Genomic DNA, 18,637 nt, shown 5'->3' on the forward strand with positions numbered 1-18,637 from the left:
TGGCCACCCACTGGGGCAGCCCAACCCTGAGGCAGAGGCATATGCACCTGTTGGAAGCATCTCCTCCGTCCGTCCAGGGTTGCTGGGTCTTCCAGCATCCTGAACCTCCCCACACACCAGCCCTTGATGGAGACGCCACTGTCATCTTGCTTTGCTCACGAGGACATGGAGACTGAGTCACACAGGAGGGAGATGCCCCTGGGGACCTCCAGGGTCCAGCCTAACATGGCTTCTACTCCCTTCCTCCTTCCCCTTTGGGCCCAAACTGCTGGGTGACATGGGGGGTGACCCACAGTCCTGTCCACTCTGCCTGCATAGCCTCGGCCCCGTCCTCCCAGTCCCCACCACCCCTTCCCAGGCATCTCCTCTGGTCCAGATGGGCAGCGCTGCTCACTGCTGCTCACTGAAAAGACTCAATGAGGCTACAGAGCTCGGACCCTCCTGCCCCCTTAAGACCACACTGTGACAGGCCCTGAGAGGAGCTAAACCAGACTCACATAGGAGCTAAACCACTGGGATGGGATGCACATGATGGGGAAACCATGTGGAGGCATATGGTGAGGCAACAGGTGCTGCAGGCACCCCTCAAAGGCAGGACCCACTGAAGGGCGCCCTGGAGACAGACGGGGATGCCCATCCACCACATCTGAGCACAGGACGCTGGCCAGGGGATGGCCACCAGGCCTGTGGCGTCCTCTGTGGACCTCTGTAAGGTCAGAGCAGCGACGCTTGGTGTGTGAGCACCCTCCTGAGTGCTCAGCGCCCCCCCCCACCCCCCGGGCTCTGTATCTGCGAAAGAAAGAGATTTGCAGGGAGGGAGAGGCAGGGACTGCAGGGCTGCCTGGGATGGTCCCCACACAGAAGGTCCCCACCACAGACTCAGAGACACCCCCCTGGAGGCCACTGAGCTGGGTGCAGGGCCTGGGCCAAGGGAGATCCACAGGCAAAGTGCCCAGGTGTGGGGTGCAGAGAGGAGGGGCCCCCAGGCCTCTGCAATCCTGTCCCGCTGCACCCCTCCTCCCCATATCCACCCCACGAGGGTCTGGCCTGGCCCTGGAGCGCTCTCAGAGGCCTCCCTGACTGGGAGCACACTTCCTGGGGTGGCTGGGGGCTGGGGCTCTTCTGCAGCCTCCCACTGGCATGTGTGGGATAAACAGGAAAAATGAGGCGTAAGTCCCTAAGAAGAGATGCATTCAGAGGGTCTGCGACCCACAACAGACATGGGTCAGCAGGCTGGGGAAGAGATAAAGGGGCTTGGGGGACTGCCTGCATTCTGGGTGGACTCAGGACCATGGGTGACCCTTGGTGCCCAGACGGGTGGGTCTGACCAGGAGGCTGAGTCCCCTCCTAAGGCCAATGTCAGAGGGAAGGCTTGTCTTTGATCAAAGCGACACAGGTTTTCGGCCCTAATGAGTCCCAGGCGCTTCCCACATGTGTTTCTCATCACAGCCTGCGCCGCCCCGTAATAATATAAAAGTACAAGGATTACTGCTTTCCCTCCGTTGGTCGGCTGGGCCGCCCACCCCCGAGAGTGCTCCCGCCGCATCCATCCAGGGCTTCCCGCCCACCCTCTGGGCCTTGGCTCTGGCTGTGAACCCCACCCTCCACCACCACCCTTCCCTTCTCAGTGCTGAGCTCCTCAACTGCCTGTCCCAGGGGCCCCGTGACCCCCTGACCCCGGCTTGTGGGGCTGGTGGCCAAAGTCACAGGTCCCCACAGCAATAAAGCTGGGCTGGGAGTCAGTACACAGGGTTTCTCATCCCGCTCTGCAAACAAGTGTGAGCTCGGGAAAACCACCCAGTACACCTCTGAGCCTTGGCTTACCCCTTGGTAAAATGGGGCCCGGAGCGCCCGCTTCTGGGGTGGGGGTGGGCTTCACACACAGTGGCTAGCCCGCTGTGGCTCCTGCTGCCCCAGGGTGGGGCCCTGCTCGGCCCCCTACTCCTGTCTCCTGGTGGGAATATCTGTGGCTTCTCTAACCTGGGCCCTGGGAGGCAGGGAGGGCAGAGCCAGCACCCACAGAGACCTCCCAGCACCCACGAATGTGGCCTGTGCTTGGCAAGCAGTGTCCTGCTGAAGATGGACACACGGGGCCCCGGAGGAGGGGCCTGTCCTGCAACATCACACACCTGCACAGCCTTGATTTCAAGCTGCCTCCCTTCTGCCAAGAGCTGTTTACGCTCCAGGCTCTGAAACCCTCTGTCATTCAACTCCTCCTGCGAAAGCCATGAGGGACAATGTCGCTTGCTCTAGGTCACACAGCCATCACCCATCACACAGGGGTGACAGTGGGCCTCATCCCAGACACACCTGGCCTGCCTGTTGCCTGCCAGCCACTCTGGAAAGCATAGCATATTTACACTACAGATGACCTTGGGCTCAAGAACTGGGGAGACAGACGACTGTCCTCTTCTTATTCCAGGCCCTGATGGAGGGGGGCAGGCAGATGGGGCCTCCCCTGGTGCCTCCCACACTCTGGCTCCACCCTGCTTCCTCCCTCCTGTCCAGCATGCCTGTCGTGCTGCAGGGCCTTTGCACCTGATAGAACGCTCCCCCAGAACTTCCCAGGACTGTCTCCTTCTTATTAGTCAGGTTGGTTTCAGATGTCCCTTGTCAAAGAAGCCTTCCTGACACTTAAGCCAGATCTGCCCCACCCTGCGCTGTCTGCTACCTCACCCTACATTATTGTCCTTGGAGCACTTGTCTGCACCTGCAATCACCACCTGTGCTGGTTCTCATGTTCACGGTCTGTCTCCCCGATGACACGGGTCTTGTCTTTCGGTGCACTGCTAATCCCCAGCACAGTGCCAGACACTGGGCAGGTCTGCAGCAGACCTCTGAAGGTTTGCCGACTGGCCCGTGAGAAAATGCTGGCATCCCCACCTGCTCTCCTGCTGCCCTGGGTCCCATCCTCTTCATGTGTGCAAGCTCAGCTCCCTGCGGCAGGACAGCACCTGGGCAGGGCCTGGAGGGGTCTTACCCTGCGGCTCCCTGTATGTCCATGGGAAGAATCTGACGACAGGGGGCTGTTTGGAGCCCATCCCGCAGCAAGAAGCACGGTTGTGGTATCTGAGACCCCCTCCACCTGTGAGGTGGACGCTTCACAAAAGGGCCTCAATGCTTTACCCTCCCTGGCCCACACCCCTTGCAGGGTGACAGCAGCTCTTCCCATCTACTCAACATGGAGTAGATATCCCCGCCCTGCCTCCAGGCTGACCCTGGGACTCACTCTGGATGCGGTGGAAGCGATGTCAGCCAACTCTGAGCCTGGATACGAGAAGCATCAGCTGCACTTATTCTCCTGCTCAGCCAGCCTGCTGGAGGATGGGAATGTGCGGGCAGAGTGGGCCCAGCCGAGTCTCCAAACACACCAGAGGCCCAGCCACATTCAGCAGAGCTGCTGACCACAGACCCAAAAGCAAGCCCAGTGGGACCAGAACTGCCCACCTACAGAACTCTGAGCCAAATAATGGTGGTTACTTTAGCAGTGAGGTTTTGGGGTGGTTTATTACACAATAATAACTAGCTGATACACGTGGGTATTTAGAACCACAACACACGGGAGCTGGAAGGGACCTCAGGGGTTAGTCGATCAGATCACACAGATGGCAAATGTCAGTTGAGTCTGAGACTCCTGCCTCTGCTCCTCACTCCTCCTGTGGCAGCTCCTCTGCCTGGACAGGCACCCCTACCTGTGCTCTAAGGAAACTGTCAGAGACGCACACAGTTATCTATTAGAATGTACATCACTGTGTTGTTTATAAGAGTGAAAACAGGAGACAAGTAAGATGACCCCAGTTGAAGGCTGGCTAAGGATATTCTCCGGTTGACACAAAAATACTATGCAGCCTTAGGAATCATGCTATAGGTATGTTTGCTTTAGCAACTGTTTTTCAGCATCTACCAGCTTGCATCACACACCCCACCACACAGCAATCTCTCTGCTGGGTGCACACATGGGTGCATCAGCAGCAAGAAGCAGGAATATTCATCCGCCATTTTGTCAAAGGCCCAAATTGGAAGCCGTCCAAACATCCATCAAGAATTGAAGGGGGAAATGGCTTGTGGGATCCGATACAGCAAGGGAAAAAACCACCACATACAGCCACGTGCACCAACACAGACAAACCTCACATGTGTACAGCTGAGCCGATGACGCCAGACCCCAAGCAGCACATGCCACGCAATTCCACTTCTACAAAGTGCAGAAACAGGCCAGGTGGTGCTAGACTCATACTGAGTCAGGAGTGACCAAGTGGGGCCCAGGGCCTGGGGCCCAGGACCAGGGGCAGGTCAGCCAACGTTTGTTATCCGGCATGCTGTGAAAGTTCAAGCTGTGGATTTCCATGTGTGGTACTTACGTGCCCACTGGCTAGCAAAAATGGGGCCCTGGAACACTATCTAGTGATATGGGAAAGCGATCCACACAGATCAAGAGGTGATAAGCACATGCAATTCTATCTTGAAAGCAAACTCATGCACAGAAAAATGACCAGACACGGAAGTAACTGGCTCCTGGGTGGAAAGCGGCTCAGAACCAGCATGTTCCTGGCCTCTGTTCTCAAGAAGAGTCTGGGATTTCGGTTGCACCACACAGCCCACAGCTCCCACCGACTGCAGATGCCCCAAACAAGTGGAATAGGTGAGACTGTCTCGGACCCAAGTTCCGCTGACAGTCTGTAACCCAGTCTTCACAGCATCCCAGCGTTAAGCAAATGGTTAAAAGGCAGGGGAGGGTGGAGAGCTCAAAGCTGCTGGAATGAAAACCTTCCATGCTCTCCAAAGGGCTGCAAACACGATCCAGATGCCGGGCCTGCTCGCCCTGCCTGCCGCTGGCGCACAAAGGAAGCACATTCCTCGCCCAGCTGCTGGGGCTGTGTCGCCAAGAGCGGTTCCCTAAGAGCTGAGGGGGAGGCACCCTGCCATCTGGCCGCCTGCAGGGGGGAGAGGCAGAGAAGGAAGGGGTGCCCTCCTTGCCCAGCACTAGTCCTGAAGCTCTGGGAGTCCCCTCCCACCCCCCCATGCATGCTGCCACCAAGGGGAAGTGGCCCATCTGCATACTGAATGTGACTGGACTATGACAATGAATGTGGTAGCATGGCTGCTGGAGTGAAAGAGTATATATAGAAAGAGTGAGTGAGTGGGAGGTGGATGGATGGGCAGACAGGTAAATGGATGGATGGATGGATGGGTAGATGGGCAGGTGGATGGACAGGTAGATGGATGGGTGGATGGGTAGATGGACAGGTTGATGGATGGATGGATAGATGGACAGGTGGGTGGACAAGTAGATGGATGGGTGGATGGATGGGTGAGTACATGCATGGGTGGGTAGAGATGGTGCTGTGACTTCAGTGTGATGGAGATGATCCCTTTCCAGGACATTCACAGATAGTGGGACAGTCACACACAGATCTGTGCAGTAGTGGGAAGAGCCCAGCTCTGGGGTTGGACAGGTGGAGTTCGGCTCAGGGCCTCATCCCTTGGGTGGCCTTCAAGCCTCCTCACTCTCTGAGCTTCAGCCTCCTCATCCATGCTCTGGGGCGGGGGAGAGGGGGCAATGTTCTGACCATTAAACAAGTGCCCATTAAGTGAGTGCCCCACAGCTGCTCCACTCAGACACACACACCTGGCTAGGACAGAATGGGGAGGGGACTGGGGACCCCAGGAGTGGGAAAGTCAGTGAAGCCTGAGATATGAACAGGAGAGTCCAGTACTAGGTTTTTATCCCAGGAAGGGCTGAGACAGAGCACTTGGCAGGGTGCCAGTATAGGCAGTCTGTGGGATGTGACCCCAAGAAAAATTGCAAAGCACACCTGGCATATTTTAAGGGTAATCTAACATATACTCAAAAGATCTCTAAAAGCAATCAGAAAGTGCCCCTGGGGAGAGGGGGGGCAAGCTTTCCTTCTGTGCTAGCCACCACCCCTTTAAACTGTGCCCTCGATTTATTTTTCCACTGCCTGCTACCCACCAGCACTACCCCTCCCACCATGAAGGAGACAGTGATGATGAGGAACAGGAACATAATCACAACCCATCACGTAAGTTAATACGCAGCATTACTATAGATTACTTATTGAGGAGGAAGGATTGATGAAATCCAGGGAATTCATGGGTCCAGGCTGCTCTGGAGGTGACGGATCAGGTGGGTAGTGCCACCAACAGCCCTGGGGACATCCAGGGCTGGGGTGTCCAGTGTCAGGGCAGCTTCTAGGCAGAGGTGATGGCTATAGGATTGCACACCTGGAGAAAGGCGCAGGGACGGAAGGAAGGGCAGCCGCACAAGCGGCCACCAAGCGCTGCGCCTGTGTCCACGTGGGGAGTGGGCGGGAAGGCGGAACAGAAGGTCTAGCCAGTCTGCGGAGGGTCTGGAAAACCCAGCCAAGCAGTGAGGATTCTCCTTTGTGGGCCATGAGGCACCTGGAAGGCTTAGTTGATCCCCAAAGCATTTTCGTTGTTTAAAAAATGTGCAAATTGGCTGCATATCACCTTGAAGTCTTCAGAGGAAACCTGCCAAAAATTTAAAATAATAATGCTGCCCATATGAATGATAAATAGTAATTAGGGCCTGGCACTGTATCTAGCCCCCAGCCACAGAACAGCCACCCTCGTTCATGTACGACCTACATGGACCTGCCACATGCACATGAGAGACACAGATGCGGACGGGGGTGAGGCACCCAGATCACAGCGACCTCTCTGAACCCCATATTCTCCCCTGAGGGGGGCACAGATACAATTCCCCACCGATAGCACCCGAGGGGCCCCGGGAGACACTGTGCAAGCAAACCCTCGAAAAGGCGTCAGAAAGAACTGCCCAGGTCGGGACAGGGAGTGAGGAGGCAAGCGGGCCAGCCATTCTCCAGGTTGGCTCTGATGTTCCCTCCCTCCTGGCGCAAGGAAGACCTGCCAGCAGCTGCGTCCGAGCAGTGCTAAGAGTCTGCTGTCACGGGGTTGCCTTGATGCCCACTGCAGGGAGCCCCTGTTTGTGCAGGACCTAGGAGGGGGCAGACCTGAGGCTTCTCAGCCCCACCCAGAGGCATGTGCACATCCAGGGCCCTCAAGACACACCACCCCGGGGGCAGCAGCCCCAGGGCTACAGGGCGTCCTACCCCTGATGTCACAGGCTGATCCTCTGGCCTTCATGGGAGCCTGGGGGCTGCTGGCAGAGTTCATACCTCCCCTGGCAGAGCACTTGGGAAGGCAGGACACAGCCCTGCAGGGGACGCATCACAGCTCACAGGGCCTGGGGCCTCACTGCCTTCACTTCCCAGATGCTCTGAAAGGGTCAGGTCCTCACCCCAGGTCACACAACGCTGGAGCAGGGCTTGAGTTCCCTGCTCACCTCCTCAGATCTCCAAGCTGTGGTTGATTTTATGATTTAACCCTCATCATGCGGGAGAGGCCTAGAGGCAGGGTGGCCTCATACCACCTCCAGGAGGGAGGGAACCCCTGCCTGTCTTGGGGTGGTTGCTGGTCATACTCTTTGGGCACCTTGAGCTGGGAGCTCTGGGACTTTGTCTTTCCAGGGCCTTCTTCTTGGTAGACTCTGGAACATTCCATCTTCTTGCTGTAGGAACTGTCAAAATGTCCCACAGATTCCAGTCCTAGGTCACCTGGAAGGCACAGCTCAGCCTCCCTCAATGCAGGTGGGGCCGACAGGCTCAGGGAGTCTGTTTGCAAGTCCTGTTTCCAGTGTGTTTGTGGCCAACCTGAGGCCCGGCTTTCCCACCTGCTCACAAGACCCCACTGTCCACGCTACTTGCAGAGGAGTCAGCCTCGTGCCTGGGTACACCTGCACCGGGTGTCAGATGGGCTGTTGTGGGCAGGTAGGGAGACCCTTTTCCCCCACAATGCTCCACCAGCAAGGACCCATGCCCACCCCTCCCCACCTCTCTCCTCCCCTCCTGGCCAACCAGCAGCCTCTGCGGACAGTCCTTGTGGATTCCTCCAGATATTTTCGTGTAAACGTGGAATGCAAACCTGGGCACCCACAAGTCCTACTGTTCCACCACCAGGTTTTCTCAGCTGGGGTCTCACATCTTTTCCAGTGACGAGCCGGAGGCTGCATTCAGTCTGCAGGGCCTCGGCCTGCTCACCTGGACACCTGCACCCTGGGGATAATTAACTCTTCCGCGGGGAGGTAACAGGGGATTCAAGCAAAAACAAGCACCAAGTTTGCCATAGCCAACAGGCATACAGTAAGTGCCAACTTAGGACCAACCTATCCACAGGCAACTCCCTGAACACTTGCTCCCTTGAAGGCGCTCCTTTGGAGCTCTCCAGGTGCACTGGCTCATCTGTCATGCCCCCGATCCTGAGAGCAGGAGGACTGGGCAGGTCAGGCCCTGGGCCGCTGTTCCCCGCCCCCACCCCAGCACATGTGGAGCCCATGACGCATTCCCTTCTTCACTGAGAGCTCCTGTGACTATGGAAGGTTCTAGAGCTGTGTGTGCATGATGGCCATTGTGAGCAAGGTGGCCACGTAACCAGGAGCCGAATCTGTGCTTTCACTTCGTGTTACTCAGCGTGGTGCACGGCACAACGCACCGCCCGGCAGCCAAACCACAGGTGCAAAGAGAGGCCCTCCTCTCCCTACCCAGAGGGTGCCACACCTGCCTGCCCACCTTGTGCCCGGATGGGGTCCCCTGCTCCCCAGGGCCACCTAGGGAGGCGCCACTGGACTGGGGTCCCTATGACCTGGGAACAACACCTCCTTTCTCTGAATTTAAAGAAAACAGCCTCCTCTGGAAGCAAACCTTTTAAACAGATGTTTCCTCTTGGCAGGCCTCCTGTGCCTCCCCCGCCAGGCCTCCCGGGAGGCGGGGCCTGCTCAGCTCTCACACCGAGGCACAGGGGAGGCCAAGTGATTTCAATTCTTTTTAGGAAGGGGGAGGAAAATATTTTTAAAAATGTGTTTTACAAGCCTGGCTTTGCCATTGTTTATGTAAACAGGTAAATTGTTTCCTGCCTCAATTAAAAACATCTGCCACATAAATGAATACCAATTAACTCATCCTGTTTTTAATTACTCTGTTAATTACACGCAGGCAGCAGAAAGGACGGCTGGGAGTAGGGGAAGCCGAGTGCGGTCCCTCCCCCAGCTTGGCAAGGATCCGGAATGTGTCTGGCTCCTGGTGGATGAGGGTGGCAGGGAGGTGCTGGCACGGCGCCAGCAGGGATTCCCCGATCTCGGGCTGCTGAGTGGACACCTCTTCCCAGGGCTCCCTGGGCCACAGCAAGGAAGGTGGAGTCCCCTCCTGCATGCCCTCCTGCCCTCTGCAGCCCCGTGACTCTGCCCCGTCACTGGAGAGGAAGGAGGGGTCTTCCTGCCGCCTCCTCCCATCTCGGCCCCATGTTGCGGAGGAGGGAGGCAGCCAGAGGGATGGAGGCCTGGATCTGCCCCAGGAAGGCCTGTCTGGGGGATCGGAGTCCCCCGGCAGGCAGGCACTGCTAGGAAATGATACGGAACTAGCTGCTGCTTAAGGACAACTTGTCTTCTGCCTGCCTTGCTGGACCGGAGCCCGGCGCCTGGAGCTTGCTCAGCTGCCTCTTGGGGAGCACCGCCCCGACCCTTGCCGGCTCTTCCTACCCACCCTCCTCCACAGCCTCCACTGCAGTTTGCAACCACCCAGCCACTTCCACCTGCACCATTGTTCAGCCCAGTGTGTACAGGAGGTGCTCAGGGACACGCGCTGAAGACACATGACATAGCAGAGACTCAGGAGGGCACATGCAAGGTCCTGTGGCTCGCACTTGTGGGGAGGATTTAGACCTAGGACTGCACTGCGGCCTATGTCCCAGCAGCCACACTCTGCTCTCTCCCTCCTGGGGCATCCCAGGGTCCCCTTCCACCCAGACAGTACACCCCACCCCCATAGATGCCTGTGGGTGTCGATCGTTGGCCCCACCCTTTCCCCAGATTTTCTGGTTTGTAGATGCGATGTGGTCAGAGCTGGCTGGCTCTCGGAGCCCATCCAGGCTGAGGGGCCCATAGGTCTCCACCTGTCTGCCATGTCCAGCCAGGTGCTGGGCACCAGGGCCGCTCACGAGAAGGAGAAAGAGGCTGTCAGCTTGGTCAACTCAAAGAGAGGAGGGCTGCGATCCATTAGCCATGTCTCCCTGGGCATCAGCGTGGACAGGGATTGATTAGTCAGGTCTGCCCTGGACATTGGTATGGCCAGCGTGGGTCAGCGCTCTGTGTATTGGCACATGAGGGTCCAGTCTACCCCTCATGCCACAGGTGAGAAGTCTGATGCTCAGTGTTCTAGAACATTATCCCTACCCTATTATGTGTGGGTTTCTACTCAGGGAGCTGCCTGCACTGGGGGCAATCTCTGGGGGGGTCAGCAATACACAAATGGGCAGGCCAGAGCCTTCTCGATGCCCTCCCCAGGCAAATTCCTTCCAGAGCTGTGTCCCAGCTTGCAGCCCTCAGACACTGGCGACAAGCCACTGCCTGGAATCCTGTCCAGCCGCGGGGAGAGGACAAGGAACAGCCAGTGCTAAGTGCAATCCTTCCCACAGCCTGTGGGGTTGTTCTGTTATTTAATAAACATAAAGAAAACTTAAAACGTGTTTCTCTTTCTAGAGCACAGAGAAGTTAAGTAACTGCCCAAAGCACACAGCTAAGAAGGACAGAGCTGGGGTTACAGCCCCCACCTGATTCCTCCAAAAATCCCAGGTCTCAGCAGCTTGACCAACATGGTGGGGAGGCCTACAGGAGCCTTACAGCACGCCCTGGACTCGCAGCAGCTGGGGAGGGGGTGGGTCTGAAGTCTAGGGTGTGCCCACCTCCTGGCCTCGGCTGTGCACACGTCCCTTGGCTGGGCACAGCTTCAGCATTTCCTGAGAAGTAGAGGGTGCCTGCCTCTGCTTCGCAGCATGGGCTTGAGGATGCTGGACTCTCTTACATGTCTATTGCTTCCTGCCTGCCTCCCCTTCCAGGCAGGCCACCAGGCTGACTTCTTGTGTGTTGTCTTGTGGTTTCCTGAGCCACTGAGGGCCGAGACCCCATTTCTCAGGACCCGCTCAGCATGCTGTCTGGGGTATTTGCACCCTCAGACTTCGGCCCGGGGTGAAGGTCTCCTTCAGATATCCTGCCACAGGCATTTCCTTCTCATACCCGCCAGTCATCCTAAGGATCTGGGCTGTTGCTCTGGGGCCTTCTAAGCAATGGGAGCAATAAAGTGCCTCTGGTAGTGGTGAAGTCATGTGGGGGCAGGGGGCTCCCTCTAGCTTGTGGGGCGGCCACTGGGTCCCAACAAGGGGAGTCCCACTTTCAAGCACAGAGGCCTGCTCACTTGCATGAAGCCTGAGCCTGTCTCCACGCCCCGTGGCTCTCTGAGGGGCAGCCAGGAAGCATCCATCTCTGAGGCCTGTCCCTTGCAGGTGGTCCAGACGCGGTGTCCTTAGCCCCTCGTGGGGAGGAGCCCAGAGACCCACTAGTTGTGGCTTCACATGGAGACGGCCTCAGGAAGAGACCCTCGGTTCTGGCAGCATGCCCACACCAGGGTCTGAGGACAAAGGGGCGATGTAGGGGTACAGGTGCAGGGACCCCTGAGAGGCCGTATGGTCATGCCCAGGGTTTAACCCCAGGATCTCCAGGCTGAGACTTAGCCTGTGTGGAAGAATGCATTCGGGGAGGCTGGCCCTCCTCAAACCTAAAGGAGGGGCTTCTCTGGCCCCATGACACAATCCTGTCCCAAGCACAGAATCGCACTGTCCATATCCCACGAGTCACACAGGCAGCGGGTGCATGCTCCTTACAGAGGGACAGTCTGGGAAAACTGCAAGCCACGGTCGGTGGACACTCACTGTGGCCAAACCACGGGTTCGGCGTCCGTGCCCTCACTGGCACCTCAGTGGAAGTGCCGGGCCACTGCCAAGGGCCACCAAGAGGGCAGGAGCCAGGAGCAGGGTTCACAGTCCTCTGGCTGTCAGGCCGTGTCCACCGTGGGCACAGGGTCTGTTTCCGGCCCGGGGCCCTCCTGCAGCCTTGGGAAGGCGCCAGGCGGGCAGATGGGCTGGTGCTGCTGCAGCCGAGCTGGCGGCTGTGCGGGGGAGGTGAGACAGGAGCCGCCCCCGCCTCCCTCCCAAGTGGGAACCTTCTGGATGTTTTGACTCTCATTCCACCAAATGGTGTCACAGAACCTTGAGGGGATCTGGAGTAGGTTCCTGCTGAGTCAAAGCAGACCTCGGGGGATTTTCTGCAGGGGTGGCTTCTGCGGCTGCGGGGGTACCAGGCTCCTGGGGAAGCTGGGGACACACTCGAGGCTGCACTAGGGACTCAGAGGCTCCCCTCAGGCCTATGCGCTGGGCGGGGCCCGTGGAGCTCCCCCGTGGCACATGCACTGTCCGGCGGCACATCCGTCAGTGGGAGTCGGAGCTGGCTTGGAGTCCTGGGGCCACCGCACCTTGTCTCTGTGAGCCCTCCGCCAGCCAGGCCGAAGCACACACTTGTGGTAGCATGACAATGTCCACGGCCACTTCCCTTAACTAGACCAGGGTCCCGGCCTCCAGAAGGCCCACTGCCCCACCCTCAGGGGCTGGGGGAGGGTCCCCAGTGTCGATTGGACCCCCACCCCTTCTGTGGAATGGGAATCATCACTGTGCTGGCAGGCTGCTGTGAGGGCTGCTCAGCTAGAGCCGACCTGAAGCCCCAACCCACGGGCATGAGTGACCACTCGGCTCAGGGTTATTCAGGCTCACACAGACTCCCCTCTGACATGGAGCCAGACTGACTCCTCCCTCCACCAGCCCTGCAGGTCTGCTGGCTCTCAGGACATCAGTTCAGGGACAAGCCACCTGCCCTGTGCATCTTCCAGCTGCGCGCGGGCACTGGGCCAAGCCCTGAGAAGTGTCTTGAGGCAGAGGCTCACTGTGCATCACGACAGGACGGGTGGCCTGTGGTCAGCCAAAGGCTTTCTTTAGGTAGGACTGGTGGGCCTGGTCCCGGGTGCCCTGTGGGGCCTCCCCACAGCTGCCTCACAGAGGGCTCTGGTTTGACCTGAAGGTCCCGCTGGGCCCTGCAGCTGAGGCAGGAGGCCTGCAGGCCTGGTAAGTACAGCTCCCTGTGGGATCTTCTTCGGGAGCAAGGTGACTGCTGTGGCGTGGCCACGAGGGTGGGCACCGAGGCCATGGGACCTCGAGGCCAGCTCAGGCATGTGCATGCTCACAGGAAACATGCTTGTTCTCACGCTACGATATCAATGCCACCTCAGAATGGCCAAAGCTCTCCATGACCCCAGGGTGGCTCCCATGCTCTCCCTGTCCCCCTCCCTCGCACAGCCCCACCCACAGGTCCCCCAGGGCTGGTCCTCACGTGTGCTGGGCATGCTCCTGCTACAGGGCCTTTGTGTGGCTGTGTCCTAGGTCAGTCTCCTTGCTGGCCACAGCTGAATGCCCCCTGACCAGGGAAGCCTGGCCTGACCTGGACAGCATCTCCATCCAGCCCAAGGCCCTCCCTGGGACCCCTGGAGGAGAGAACATCTGTCATCTCCTTCATTTCTTGTCTGTCTCTCTCCAGAAACCAGCAGCCCTGCAAGGGCAGTGTCTCTCTGCCTGACTCAGGACCAGTGCCCAGCACACAGTAGGCGCTCAATCGTTACTCATCAAAAGAACGAACAAGCACCACCTGACCCTGACGCTCTGACTGATGATGCATCCCAGCTCTACCACTTGGCTCCATGCTGCCAGGCAGCCGTGACCACTGTGGTCAGTTTCCTGGGTATGCATGACTGGGGGCCCCTGGAACCAGCATGCCAAGCCTGTGGTGGGAGGTCAGGGCAGGAAGTGGGGAGGAGGATTTCTGTGGCATAGGAGAGCTCCCTGTCTTCCGATTTGGAGAAAAGGGGAGGAGTTAACTGTGCACTCTGGCCAGGACCTGGGTGTTCACATTCTGCTCTGTTTCCACATGGGCTGGGTGAGCTGAGGGTCCGCCAGTGCTTCTGCAGGGACCTCCCCACCTGCCTCCTGCCCTGCATGGGGACAGCAGCTGCCCAAAGGCCTGGGCTCCGTGGAAGGCTGAGAAGAGAAGTACCTTCTCTCGGGGTCTCCCAGGGGGAGGGTCTCAGCTGGGGAGGCTGGGAGCACAGGGAGCCAGGAGTGACATCCGCTGCCTTTACCCCATCCTCCCCAGCCCCAGTCCCCTCTGCCCACACCACATGGGCTCCTTGTGCATCAGTCCTGGGTGATCAGATGGAGGGGCTCCAGGGAGGTGCTCCTAGCACAACCCCCTGGCCAGGCCTTCTATGTGGAGAGCCCCAACTGCCAAGGCCACTGGCCAAGGCCTTGGGTGCCACAAGGCAGAAACACAGCATCTTTCCCAGGCCCTGTCCAGACTCCTGACCCAAGGGCCCCAGAGCACACAGGTGGGTGTTCTGCTGCCCGGAGTTTGGAACAGTCTATTTGCACCAATCGGCGTTGGATAACTTCTCTGCGAGCTCCTGTGTGAGCTACCAGCCCCTGCTCCATCCATCCATCACCTGGTGGCAGGGACGTGCCTTCTCCTGCTTCTGAGCTGCTTGCTGCTCCAGTGCAAGGATGGCATGAGCGAGCCCTGAGTACTAGCACCGTGGGGGGGTTCAGTGAGGACACATGCCCGGGGCTGACCCCTAGCCACCTCCCTCTGCGGCCTCACAGCCCTAGTCCCAACTGGAAAGCAGAGATCTGGGGTTGAGGAAACGGTGGAGGCAGATATGGCAGTGACAGTGTGCGGGCCAAGAGGCCACCCTGTTCAAACAGCCCCCTCCCCAGCCCACCAAGGGTGTCCTGACCAGCCATGACTCTGGGGTCAGCAAGGGGGACGGCTGGTACAGGGCAGATGGTCCCCAGGTCTCCAGGGCCTCTACTGTACTGGGTGCTTGTCTGGGCTCTGGGGCGGCAGGAAGGGGTACAGGATCCTGCCCCCCCCGCCCCCGCAGAACAGAGCCCACGGAGGGGTGGGGGGAGCAGGGCACCGTGGGGAACAGGGCGGGGGGGGCACTCACCCAGGAGAGAACTGAGGCTGACCTGCAGAAGGGGAAAGTGAGAGCCATGCAGGTGTGGGGCAGAGGCCCTGGGTGAGTGCACACTCAGTGTGGTTGGGAAACAGTGAGGAAGGGGGAGCAGAAGGAACAATTCAGGGGGTGTGGCTGTGTAGTGGCTGCAACTGCCTGGCTTTTAAGGGGACCCCGAGCTGCCTTCCAAGGAGGCTGGGGGCAGAGCTGTGTTTGCTGCAGGTGCTGGGGATGCAATGACCGCGTGAGGAGCCACACCATGGTGTGGTCACCAGGCGCTGCCATCTCTGGATTGTAGCAGGATCTCGTGACACAGCACAGGGAAGCCTGGGCCCATCAGCAAGCGGTGCTTTGTATCAATTCGTCCCTCAAAGCCCAGTGGACGGGTTAACCCTAGGTGGCCACAGTGTGCATCCAAGAGAACTGAAAACACGCCCACAAATATCACACTAATGTTCACAGCACACAATGGCAGTGCAGTGAGAGGTAGAGAGTGCCTGGAGGTCCGCGGATAGTGACTGGCACGCGGGGCATGTCTACCTGACAGTTGGTATTGTCTGTTCCATGAGAGGTGATGTGTGGCAGAGGGGACAGCAGGTACAAACCCCAAACACAGTGGGTGAGTGACAGCCGCCAGCCACAGAGGCCACAGGGTGCACGATCCAGTCTGCTGGGATGGGAGCGGATTGGTGGTTGTCAGGGCTAGAAGGAGGGGGTGGCCACGACCCCCCAGGGTCACATCAGCACGACAACAACTAAAGGCTGGAAGCACCTCGATCGTCCATCGGCAGAAAGAGGGTAAAAATATGTGGTCCATCCCCACAGTGGAGTATTACTCAGCCATCAAAAGGAGGGCTGTTCTGAGCCCTGCCACAGCATGGACAGGAGGACAACATCCTGAGTGAGGTCAGCTTGTCTCAAAAGACAAACACCAGAAGATTCCCTCTTGCACAAGGTCCCCAGAAGAGTCAGATCCAGAGACAGAAATAGACTGGGGGGGGGGGGCGCCTCTGGGGATGGGTGGAGCTCCAGTTAGGAAAGATGAGAATGTTCTGGAACTGGAGGCTGTGGTGGCAGCACAACAACATGTACGTACCTAATGCCCCTGAACTGACACTCAGAAATGGTTAAGATGGTCAGTTTCATGCCCTGTGTATTTTGCCACAATTAAAAAAAACTTAGAGGGGATGTGACTTCCCCTCTTCCTCCTTCCCACAGCCTGTCTACACTGCTAGTAGCTCAGGGTCAGGAGCCCAAGCTCAGCATGAGGGTCATGGCTGTGTGACAGGGGCCAGGTGGACCTTCCTTCCTTCCTTAGTGGCCATGGCCTGACCTGACAGCGGCATGAATGTGGAAGGACCACAGCCTCCCCCTTCCCAGGCTCTGTGCCCTTGGTGACCTGGGGTACTCATCCCTATGAATAAGAAGGTAGGGTGGGACCTCGCTGACCCCAACTCTGGCTCTCCCCTGGAGCTGTGGGTATTGGGGAAAAGGAGGGTAGAAGCCAGGCCTGGGTCAGCTGGTCACATGGAGGCCTCTACCTCTATGTTCTCTACACCCCATATATGTAGGCACACCCCAGTGGCCAGGAAGGACCCTAATGAAAGGTCTTCCCAAATGACCTCACAAACCAGGGGGTCTAATGGGCTGGAGGCCTTTGTCAGGTGGGGGTTACCAGAAGGGAAGGCATCCAGGTAGCGACACTCAGCCCCTTTGAGAATCAGCTAAAAAGCCCTCCAAATACACGTTAGTGCCGGTCAACTCCAGGACTTCACAGCCACCCCCTGACCTGCATCCTCAACCTCAAAGCTCCCAGACACTGTACAAGCTATGACCTTGACTTGGAAAGAGAAGCTGTGCCAACTCTGACCATAGTGCCAGATGTTGTGCTGGGTCCCTCACCCAGGTATTTATCAGGATTGCTGAAATATGGAAAAGGAGGTTTTCCATGGATAGAGAAGAGCCTGAGGGGCCAGGCCACAAAATATACTGACTGGGGACTAGCATGTGGGCAGTGTGGTGACAGGTGTCATGGGACAGTCCATACAGATGTGCAGTGACAGGTGTCCTGGGATAGTCCATATAGATGCTAATGACAAATGTCCTGGCACAGTCCTTGTAGATGTATTACAGTGACAGGTATTGTGGGACAGTCCATACAGATGTGCAGTGACAGACATCCTGGGACCAGTCCATTAGATGTGCAGTGACAGGTATCCTGGGACAGTCACTATTGATGGTAGTGACAGATGTCCTGGGACAGTCCATACAGATGTGCAGTGACAAGTGTCATGGGACAGTCCATACAGATGTGCAGTGACAGGTGTCCTGGGACAGTCCACATAGTTGGTAGTGCCAAATGTCCTGGGACAGTCGCTTTTGATGGTAGTGACAGATGCCCTGGGACAATCCATGTAGATGTGCAATGACAGGTGTTGTGGGACAGTCCATACAGACGTGCAGTGACAGGTGTCCTGGGACAGTCCATATAGTTAGTAGTGACAGGTGTGCTGGGACACTCCATGTATATGGTAGAGGCAGGTGTCCTGGGACAGTTCATTAGATGCGCAGTAACAGGTGTCCTGAGACAGTCCATTTAGATAGGTAATGGCAGGTATCCTGGGACAATCCATATAGATGGTAGTGGTAGGTGTCCTGGGACAGTCCATTAGATGTGCAGTGACAGGTGTCCTGGGACAGTCCATGTAGATGGTAGTGACAGGTGTCCTGGGACAGTCCATGTAGATGGTAGTGACAGGTGTCCTGGGACAGTCCATGTAGATGGTAGTGACAGGTGTCCTGGGACAGTCCACGCAGATGATAGTGACATGTGTCCTGGGATAATCCATGTAGATGTGTAATGGCAGGTGTTCTGGGACAGTCCATTAGATGTATAGTGGCAGGCATCATTGGGCAGTCCATGTAGATGGTAGTGACAGGCATCCTGGGACAGTCCATTAGATATGCAGTGACCGGTGTCCTGGGACAGTCCATGTAGATGGTAGTGACAGATGTCCTGGGACAGTCCATGTAGATGGTAGTGACAGGTGTCCTGGGACAGTCCATGTAGATGGTAGTGACAGGCGTCCTGGGACAGTCCATTAGATATGCAGTGACACGTGTCCTGGGATAATCCATGCAGATAATAGTGACACATGTCCTGTAACAGTCCATGTAGATGGTAGTGACAGGTGTCCTGGGATAGTCCATGCATGTGGTAGTGACAGGCGCCCCAAGACATCCATTAGATGTGTAGTGACAGGCTTCCTAGGAGAGTCCACGTAGATAGTAGGGACAGGCTTCCTGGGACAGTCCATGTAGATGTATAGTGGCAGGTGTCCTGGAAAAGTCCATGTAGATGGTAGTGACAGGCATCATAGGACAGTCCATTAGGTGGTAGTGGCAGGTGTCCTGGGACAGTTCATGCAGATGTATAGTGACACGTGTCCTGGGACAGTCCATGCAGATGGTAGTGACAGACTCCTGGGTCACTCCACTGGATATATAGTAGCAGATATCCTGAAATGGTCTATGTTAGGTACGTAATGACAGGTGTCCTGGGACAGTCCATATGGATGCTAATGACAAGTGTCCTGGCACAGTCTATGTAGTCCACTGTAATACTATAGTGACAG

The 18,637-nt window shown here is 57.4% G+C and overlaps 1 protein-coding gene across 7 annotated transcripts in view; it reads right to left on the bottom strand.

Annotated features, from left to right (window-relative positions):
• CBFA2T3 (CBFA2/RUNX1 partner transcriptional co-repressor 3) overlaps positions 1-18,637 on the bottom strand; it is a 91,699-nt gene that overhangs the window by 33,752 nt on the left and 39,310 nt on the right. For 2 of the 7 annotated variants that reach the window (XM_077891133.1, XM_077891132.1), the window contains exons 1-2: positions 8,228-8,356; positions 6,247-6,513 (exon numbers count right to left, since the gene is read on the bottom strand). The exons of 3 other annotated variants lie outside the window; for them this stretch is intronic. In XM_077891133.1, coding sequence (XP_077747259.1) covers positions 6,247-6,487 — 241 coding nt within the window. In that variant the 5' untranslated portion in view covers positions 6,488-6,513; positions 8,228-8,356. Of the gene's footprint in view, positions 1-3,229; positions 3,365-6,246; positions 6,514-8,227; positions 8,366-18,637 lie in introns of those variants that run through there. 2 more of the 7 variants (XM_077891135.1, XM_077891136.1) reach the window with 2 other exon arrangements.

The sequence above is a fragment of the Canis aureus genome, chromosome 3 (assembly GCF_053574225.1).
Source record: "Canis aureus isolate CA01 chromosome 3, VMU_Caureus_v.1.0, whole genome shotgun sequence".
Lineage (NCBI taxonomy): Eukaryota > Metazoa > Chordata > Mammalia > Carnivora > Canidae > Canis > Canis aureus.